The 10,292-nt window shown below is 41.7% G+C and overlaps 1 protein-coding gene across 1 annotated transcript in view; it reads right to left on the bottom strand.

Annotated features, from left to right (window-relative positions):
* Positions 1-2,665, bottom strand: part of LOC109837966 (probable methyltransferase PMT26) — a 6,899-nt gene extending 4,234 nt beyond the window's left edge. The window contains exons 1-5 of the mRNA XM_020406359.1: positions 2,536-2,665; positions 967-1,976; positions 727-876; positions 203-473; positions 21-131 (exon numbers count right to left, since the gene is read on the bottom strand). Coding sequence (XP_020261948.1) covers positions 21-131; positions 203-473; positions 727-876; positions 967-1,938 — 1,504 coding nt within the window. The 5' untranslated portion in view covers positions 1,939-1,976; positions 2,536-2,665. The remainder of the gene's footprint in view (positions 1-20; positions 132-202; positions 474-726; positions 877-966; positions 1,977-2,535) is intronic.

Here is a 10,292-nt window from a genome sequence, read left to right as displayed (position 1 = left end):
AATATATAGACAATTTTTACCTGCCATGATCCCGACATCTTCTGGAAGGTTCCGGTAAACTGGTGTTGCAGACCACACAAAGTAACCACCAGGTCGCAATAACCGGTTCAGCTCCAACAAAAGCATACCACCTGCATGTTAACACCTCAAAAATCCAGAAGTCATGCAAAAATAAAGAAAAGTAGTTTTCAACAGAAATTACCCTCAATGTGCCAGGGGACCCTACAACGAGCACAATGAATAACATCATACACCCTGCTAGGGAAGGGGAGCCTTTGGGTGCCCATCACTGCTGATATAGCGGGAATCCCTCTTTCAAGAGCAAATTGTACCTGAGCTTCATGCTCATCTTTGGGAGCAAAGGACATGGTAAGCACATCCCTGTCAAAGAGAAAGCCTCCAAAGCTAGCAACTCCGCAGCCAACATCCAAAACAACACGGCTTCTTTTCCCCCATGCTATATCAGGCAATCCCTGCAAGAACAAGAAAACCACTAGAGCGATTTCAACCAAGCAAAGAAGTGGAAATGAGTAATCAAATTTTTCTCTAAGCAACTGTCTTTTTATACATGGGGAAACTATCTAACATAAATAAACAACGCCGATAAATGACAAAAACTGAAAAGGTAAACCCCTTAAACAAGAGGAAATTACATAAGGAGATTACGAAAAGAATTATATGGTCATTTAGAATCAAAATAGAAGTAATAAGTAGTTTGAAACAAACCTCTTGAATTTTATCAATGTAGTGGAGTGCGCCATGTTTGAACTGAGTTCCGCCCCCCGGAAAAGTGAGGTACTCTCCACTAACTTTCACCCAATTCTGGTGACCCTTATATTCTACAAGCTTGGTATGAGGAACATTGTGGTACCAAACCTGCATTATATTGAACAAGGGGTGGAATAAGAGATCAAAATAATATCAATCATAGATCGTTATGCAAACCATGAAGTTGTAAACACATACCTTGTTTCGGCTATTAGGCCACTTAATTGGTCGTTGGTATCCCTCTGGAAGAGGTACAAGGCATGTTGGGCCTTCCTCAGGGCAGTGCCGTTCTCGGTGTTCATAATGCTTAGTACTCCGAAGTTTCCTGACAGCTTCTACATTGTCCAGACAAGGAATATAATCTGCCCCAGCTTCTGCTTTACAAAGTTTCCAGCTGTATTCAGCAATTTGACCTTTTGACGAAGACTGCTGTACTTCCTTCTCGTTCTTGGACTCAGAAGCTTGCGTTTTCCATGCCCCATTTGAGCTATTCGTCTCTTTTAAAATCTCTGATTGGGCTCCATCGGGAAACACTTCTTCCTTAGCTTGACTCCCAGTTTGGGTCTCGCCAGTCTTCTCGTCTGTCTCACCTTGACCCTTCTCCTCCAGCGTCATGTTCTCTTCAGATTTTTCCTCCTGTTCCAGTTTCTTTTCTTCGGTGCCTTGTTCTTCACCATTTGGAGTTCCTTCAGAATTCTGCTCCAAATTCATATCTTGCCCATTTGTCTCACCGCCCTCTGTGTTTGTGTCTCTGCCTTCACTATTCCCATCTGCATTCTGAGAATTCTGACTAGTCTGCGACTCACCTGAGTCATCCTTCTTGTGTTCAGTGACAGTAGGGGAACTCTCCTCCTGGGTCTTTTCCTCAGATTTTTCATTTGTATTCTCAGATACATTCTGGTCTACATGGTTGCTATTATTATCTCCTGCAGTAGAATCCTCTTTGGCATCTCCTAACTTGTCTTCAGATGTCTTAGAGACATCAACAGGAACTTGTTCATTCATTTCTGATTTATTACTTTCGGCCGGAGCCAAATCCACAGGCACTACCGTAGTCGATGTCATCATCCAAACTCCGACCAGGCAAAGAGAGACAAACATGACAATGGTCGCCGTCGAGCACCAGGACGACGATGTCCTGTCCATCCTCGGACTTCTGCCTATTGCCATTCCCTTGTATATATATTAAAACGCCTTCAGCAGTATATCTGAAATTTTTCAGACAGCACAAAAAGAAACAAATAATTAATTCAGGCCAGTCTTCTCCTGAACTATAATTGAAAACCTAGGGCTAAATTGCCAAAAAAAATGTCCCTAACTTGTCACAGAATTTTACATAAACTGCATAAACAAGTAAATAAATAAATAAATCTCTAAACATTTAGGACACTATACAAACTAAATTGCTAGATCTGTGACTAGTTCACTTCATGCTTAATTCCAGTGAGCTTCTAGATTCTAATTAACTAGAAAGGGCAGATCCTTTTCTTGTTACAATCACAACAGCTGAAATAAAAGTAAATAACGAGAAAATTACTGTCAGTGACAACAAAATCGGTTACTTCCAATTTCTCAGAGTTCAAAAAATAGAACAGACACTAGATGATTACCTGCAAACAAACAGTTAGAGATCTATCCTCTAAAGTATATATAAAAAAACAGCGTCAGATCTGGATCTTTCATCGGAAAAACTTCAGAAAAATCACTAAAAAGACAACTCGAAGAGATCGAAATCAAGAAGAAGCAAAGAATCGATGAGATTGTTACCTTGTCTGAGCTGGAGCAAGCTCAGATAGAGATCTGAAGTGAAGCAAGAAGACGAAGGGTTTGGCCCCCAAACCCGCTACTGAAAGAGACAGAGAGAGAATTTGGAGAGCGAATCGAGGGGAGTATTTATATAATACTTCTTACGCTGTTTTTTTAATTAATTAATACATAAATGAAATTCTTATTTTATCCGTGGCGGGGAACGGAGAACGGGCCTAAGTAACGGTGTTAGAATGGTTTGGCTACGGACCGTCGTTATATCGGATGTTGGGGGGTTGGGGGTTCTCATGTTCGGATGTTCCTCCGGATCAGTTTTTTTATGAGAAAGGAGAAGGATTTTCTAATGACGTCAGCGGAATTTATGGGGTTGATTGTGTTTATTGGTAGGTTCTGGTTAAGATAATTAGTGATGAAGGAATAATGGGATAATTTCTACTTTAAGCGGTGACACTGAACGCGGAGGGTATAAAGGACAGAAGATCTTATTAATGGGTTTCAAATGACTATGGCGCTCCCCTCTCTGGACACAAGTATTATCGGATAATTCTAAAACACTAGTGTAGAGGCACATGCGTTGCACGTGTGCGCTCCCCTTAATAGCACCAAACTAAACTGAATAAGTACATAACTCTCCAATAGGCACTTCTCTACGCATCAGTTATGTGAGGATGAAGAGAAAGCAAAGGAACTAATGCAGGTAGAGGAATGAAATGGTTGAGAAAAGGTTAGAATCAAAAGTAGTAAGCTACACTAAAATCCTTGCTCTATATTACATAGAGTAGATTGCATACAGTATATCTACAGAGACAATGGAGATATATGTGCAAGTCCTATATAAAATAGAGCAGAGCAGCACACAGTATATTTATATCCACTGAGACAATAGAGATATAAGTGCAAGTCCTATATAAAATAGAGCACAGCAGCACAAAGTATAGTTATGGAGATTACACAGTGTGTTTACAGAGATTTATAGAGATTACACACAATATATTTACAAAGATTATAGTATGTCACTTCTTGTGGCTATTTTGCAACCACCTGACATATAAGATCCATATTTGAGAATATGGATCAGTAAAAGAGTTTAAATACACTACCCAAAAGTTTGTAATACACTGCCAAAAATTTCGTCAAAGAAACACAAATTTACATCTCTTTTAGCTCATCCACGATGGTAGTAGCCATGTAGTAGTGCATAGTCTTATGTCGTCCTTCAAACTTGTGACCTTTGACTTGGACGAAATACTCTTTGTCGTTTAATTTGAACATTTGTTAAGAGATTCTGTATCCATTTACCTTCCTATTCTAATACAAAATAGGCTGATTTTGCCTCTTTATCGTCGATATATAGGGTTTGAGGCATGACTGATATGATTTTTATAAAAAATTTATCGCGCATAGTTCTTAGCCTACTTGTCCCGATATATATATGTAAATCTGATAAAGCGGCCGATTTTTCGTGGGTTAAAAATCGCCTGATTTTCTACAATTTGTATCCTAAGTGAACCTATTTGGGTTTGGAGACAAAAACCCTCTTTTTTCCATACTCGACCTCATCTACTAAACAAAAAGTATGCTATCTTATTCTATTTCGCATCCGTTCATTGTGTAACTCTAATTCTCTTCGCCTCTATTGTTCTATCCCCCAAATCGGTCCCAAATTTCTTACTTGAAGATCTCTGTCGATGACCTCTCTCGAAGAACATCTCTCAATGTTTTATTAAACATGCTTAGCTTATATTTTAGGATATTATATAATATATGATCACTATCGGATACAACACTGTGATTTTTACTACTTATCCCCGATATATTCCCGATAATCGGTAATTAATATGAATTTTGGTCATCCGATGTATTTCCGGCAACCGATATTTAAAACCTTGAGTGCACTTCAAAAGTTTAGGGGGTTATCTCAACAACAACCAAACTTTAGGGCTGTTTCGTGAAATTAACCCAAATCTTTAGTTTAGAGTATAGACAGGATGTTAGACCTAAAATGAGTATAGGGTACCTCTAGAAATGATTTATCTCAGATTCCAAGCTGAGAGCATTGAATTGTAGGCTGATTCTCCTGTGCTTAGTTTTTTTGTTGTCTGATGAAAAAATTTTACTTCGGTGTGCAGAAAACTGTCAGAAATGGTCTGCATTGGAGGGGTATTTGCTTTGATATTTGAAATCCTCCTTAGGTTGGTAAGTAGTTTTGGTGCTTCCTGTGGTGAATCCGTTATAGTCCCTTTTATATTTTTGGTTGTGAGAAATCTGACATACTCTATATGCTATGATTGGAATCCGTACATGACATATCCTTTTTGCTATTTTGAGTCCTCTTGGTTAAATATTCAGGCATAGGTTATCTCTAATATGTCTTCATAAAACTAAATCTTTTATTTAAGGCACACAATCACACTTAGGTTACTTGATTATTCTATTCAAAAGTCCAGACATATTTGCATTAATGTCTGGTTTTTCTATTTATGTTGAATCCTTTTTGCAAAGTCTGGAAAATTACTAAACCCTGTACCAAAGTTGAAGATTGCATAAAATGCCACCATGGATGATTATCAACCTGAACTTCACTCTTTCTTTTTACAATCTTATGTACATTGAGTTATGCTGATACTTTCCTCTCAATCGTATGCACATATAAGTAATAATTTACTGAATACATGAATATGGTTAAACTGGTTGATGAAGAATAAGTTGGAGAATCCCTCTTCTAGGTAGTAACTCTGAAATACTTTGAGCAATATTTTAAGAATATCTGGGTTAGATGCTAATTTATGTTCATAGAAAATGACCTGATAAAAAAAACATCGAACTACCGCAAGATCCCGTCAGCTGTTTTAGCTTGTTTCTATCATCTATTTCTCTCTCTGTCTTATTCTTTATCAGTTAAGTGGATTTCTTTCCATGATGCATATTTTCTTTGACTTGTTTCTATTTGTCTTCCTCAATATATTTGTTATCTTGCCCATGACTCCATATACTTCTTTTCTTTCTTGTTCTATACTGGAATCCTTAAAGAAAAACAAATAAAATTGCCCTTTTCTTTTGTTTTCCATTTTTGCTTATTTTAGCTAGAATAGAGCATGGTCTGGCATGCTACTGGGCAATCTTGTTCGTATTCTGGTTTCTTGTTTTTGGAATCTGCGCTTCTCTCAGGCCCATGGCCACTAGAATTTGAGAAAAATCCCTGTTTCCAGTAAAGCAATGGCCATTCTAATTCAAAGTTTTTACTAAGGTGATGGTTCGATCTTTTGCTGAAAGTTATGGTTTCCTTAATTCATGAATTTTCACTCTTAAGCAGTAGTTGTATACGTGAGAACTCTGCATTAAAGACACCTGGACACCTAAAATTGAACGTGTACCTCTGGTAGTTCATATATTGTGCAGTGGCGAGAAAAATGTTAATATTTGTGGTTGAAACTTGTGAAATAGTGTTTTTAAGGGGCCTATACTTAGATACAATAAAATATGTTGAGCGCCTTTGCTGAAGCGTGCTTGCACACTAAACGAGTCCGTAAGCCAAGGGAGAAGATTAACAAACCAAACACGAGCACAATCCAAACAAATACGACAAACCAATCGCAAACACAGAGATATACGTGGTTCGGCAATTTGTCTAGCTACGTCCATAGAGAGAGAATAGGTTCACTATATCGAGGAGAGTACAAAAAAGGGTTACAATCACTTAAACACTTGAACAAACCCTAACCAATGATCTCTCAACTCGCTCACAAGTTCTCCCTCTCAAAGTGCTCAAAATACTCTCCATTCTCTGATAAACAAAACCCTAAAATCGTGTTTCTATTTATATTAAACAACAAACCCAAACAGAACATAAAACTAAAACCAGACCCAAACCCGACGTGCGGTCGACCGCCAAATCTTCGTGGTCGACCGACCAGAACATAGAAAAATCACCTTAGAGTTTACAGGGTCCGTGGTCGACCGCACCATTGGTCGCGGTCGACCGGACAGAAATCCAGAAACTACATTATACTCGTGCATGTTTCCGGTCGACCGCACCCTTGGTCGCGGTCGACCAGACAGAACCAAAAATTACCGACTGTATTTTCTTGAATATTGTTGTTTTCTCTTCAAAATATAGGTTCCATGTATCAGACATCTATCTCTTTAAATATTCTAACACTATCATCCTTTTCTTTTGGTGGTTCAAGTGATTTCTTTAATGTTGCATATGGAGTCTTCGACATCAACTCTCGATCTTCAACTGTCTTCGGTGAAAGATCAGCAGAAAGCTTCAAATGGGCTCCCAATGGTACACTAACTGGCTTTGTATCCATAGTAACATGAAATCGTTGTAGAACCTTCTTCAAATAAGCCACATGTGTCAAACAAATTCTGTCCTTCTTCTTGTCTCTGTCGATCTCCACCCCTAAAATGCGCTTCGCCTCACCCAAATCCTTCATCTCAAACTCCTTTGAAAGTTGTGCCTTCAACTCATCTATAGCAGATCTGGAAATAAAGACAACAAACATGTCATCGACATAAAGTAACAAATAGATGTACGCACCTCCTCTCAACTTACAAAAATATACACAAGGATCAAACTGACTCCGAGTGTACGAATGACCAATCATAAAACCATCGAATCGTCTATACTATTGTCGAGGAGACTGCTTCAAACCGTATAGCGATTTCTTCAACCTGCAAACCAACTTATATTTTCCTGCAGCTCGGAATCCCAATGGCTGAGTCATATATTTTCTTCATTAAGATCACCATGAAGAAATGTCTTCTTCACATCTAACTGATCTAACTCTAAACCATACTGCGCCACCAAAGCTAGCAAAATCCGAATCGAAGAGTGCTTCACCACCGGAGAGAAAACCTCATTATAGTCAATACCTTCCTCCTGTACATGCCCTTCGCAACCAACCTAGCTTTGAACCTCAATGGAGTGCCCTCAATGCCCTCCTTCTTTGTGTATACCTACTTGCAACCAATTGTCTTCCGCCCCTTTGGAAGCTCAACAAGCTCTCACGTATCATTCTTGTGAAGAGACTCCATCTTCTCCTGCATAGCTACCTGCCACGAATTAGCCTCCGAACTCTGCTCGGCCTCTCTGAATATAGTAGGCACCATCTCATCGATACTCTCCACCGAAAGTGCATACGTAACTGTGTCGGTATACCGTGTGTAGGCATCGAAAATTGCCTATAGGTCTCCACGAACAGCTCAGTGTTAAGAAATGGCGATGAATGTCACCATCTGGTTCACAGAAGTTTGATTGATGTTGGTGAAAACTTGAAGGGAATCAACGAACTACGTGAAACAATGGAACTTCGGAATGGTGAAGATACGAACTGATCAGGAACCTCGTATCGTTCACAAACGGCGAAGTACCCTTCGTATCTCACTTGTTCAACTGATGATATAATCATTGGAACTTATAGAACTCTTCGTCAGCTTTCCAACGCACTTAGAATCACTCAAATCCGAGTTCGGACGAAGAATTTACGGCGGAAACAATCAAACAGGCATAACGGAGCGTCTCAGGCTGAACTGGGGCACCCGAGGTGTCTCGGCACGGGCGAGACACCCTAAGGTGTCTCGGCTAAAGCCGAGACACCCTTGGGTGTCTCGGCCCAGTTTGAGACACCCTGGGGTGTCTCCAACGCAGAAATGGCCAGTTAGGTGGTTTTAACCGCCCGAAACCTCCTGGAGCCTATAAATACAGCCCCGGAGCCTCATTTTTTCAGATCTGGAATTCTCGTGCCTCAGTGAAGCCCTGCCGGATTGAAGACTTAAGGTGTACAGATTTCAGAGAGGAGGAGGAGAGATCGGATCGAGTTCTTCAACGCAATAGAGATCGAGATTCGTCAGATCTACAGTTTCCCGGATCCGTTCCTTAGGATTATCCCGTTGCGGTAATCTTAAGAAGAGTGATTATCTCGCTTCGTCGAGATAAGAGCTACGGTTTCTCGATCCCTTCGCGGATAGACAAAGCTCTGTCTAATTTTTTAGCAATCAGATCTGATCGACGATGGTCCACGGATAAACCCCGGCACAGGCAAAGATCCCACGCAAGCAGGCAAGCAACTTTCTCCGCAAACAAACTGGCGACCACAGTGGGAGCCAACAGCCTCGCTGCCGAGGTTGTCATGCCGCAGCCGACGATCAAGATCCCCGTGGCTGAAGAGGTCAAATACGAGTTCGACCAGCAGAAGTTCGAGGAGTATGTCTCCTCCTCTTCCTCCAGATCTGCCTCTCCTTGCAGGTGCAGGAAGGCCTCTTCCTCCCAGAAGATCCGTCGGTCTCCAGATCTGAAGACCCAAGAAATCGATCTCCCCATAGCCGATGCTACAGTTGTACCTTACAACGGTCCGCCGGCATCCAATGAGACCAGATCTGCAGATCTGAACTCCTTCACGATAAAGGAGTCGACTGCTGAAGGCGCGCCAACTCTATCAAAGAGAGCACGTCAAAGGAAACGAAAACGCCTCGCGCGCCAATTCGCCAAGGCTTTGGATCAGGTGGATGGACTCTATTACCAAGCAGATCTGGAGTTCAGAAAGCGCCAAGTGGCTAATCTGTTTCCATGACCAGCATCGGAATCCTCCTCTCGATCTCCAATTAACGAATGGGTTCGTGTCCAAAGAACCCGCTCTACTCTCGAGGAGCGAATCCAGAAGCGCCGCGCCTTGCTTGCACATGCCCGGACCCTTGTACGAAAAGCACAGGAAATGCAAAAGGAAGAGGCAGTTAAAAGATCGCCGAGATCCAAACAAGTTTGGGCACCAAAAGCCAAATCGACGCCTAAGGCAAAAGCATCCGAAGCTGCCTTCCGGCCTTTGTCAACTCCAGATCCCGCTCCTATTGTTCCCGCACTTCTGGTAAAACCCTATGACAGTGTGGGTCTCTCCAAATCTAGAATCCCATTGAAGGATCGTGTCGGTGCCCTACCCGAGAATCGAGGCAAAGCACCTATTAAGGAAAGCTTGAGACCGTTGAAGGAGCTTCGAGCAAGCATCCGGACTGGGGGTCGTACGCGACCTCCTAACAAATTAATTTCTACAACAGCCCACTTGGGGGTGTGTGCAGAAAACCAGGAGCCCGTTAAGGTTTCACCCTCATAAAGGTGTGACTCCAAACGTGTGACTCCTGCAGATGCCAACAAGGCAATGTTTATTCAGAGGAAAACACATCAGACAGACGAACGTGTTATACCTGAGAATCCATGTAAGCAGCCGATAGGTTACTCCGACCGCAACGTCAGACGAACGTGTTATACCTGAGAATCCATGTAAGCAGCCGATAGGTTACTCCGACCGCAACGTCGATGCGTTGTACTATCAGGCTGAGGGTACGAATAAATCTCGAAAGAGAAGTACCCGGGAAGCGGACTCTCACTGTCCGTATATCAAAATTATACTCGGCCCCGCTGCATCTGAATCTCGAGCTCAGCAAAAATCCGAGTCTCGTGTGATGACTGTAAGCGGGCGTCCAGCTCGGCAGCAATAAATGAGGAGGCACCTGCATCTCGGAGTTCACGAAACATCTGAAGCTCATGCTCTAGGCAATCAAGATCATCAACTATAGCCTGTGCCAAATCTGGATGTCCCGCTTCCCTTATCAAATTGACTTTAGAATCAAGGTAAATCTCGAAAGAGAAGTACCCGGGAAGCGGACTCTCACTGTCCGTATATCAAAATTATCAGGGCAGTAATATCAACGTGTAGCTGCCCCAAGACCGCTCCGCAGAGGGTCTCGGTATTCGAGGGGAT

This window comes from Asparagus officinalis, chromosome 4 (assembly GCF_001876935.1).
Source record: "Asparagus officinalis chromosome 4, Aspof.V1, whole genome shotgun sequence".
NCBI lineage: Eukaryota > Viridiplantae > Streptophyta > Magnoliopsida > Asparagales > Asparagaceae > Asparagus > Asparagus officinalis.
The sequence above is the reverse complement of the archived record's forward strand: the minus strand, read 5'-3'. Positions and strand labels throughout refer to the sequence as shown.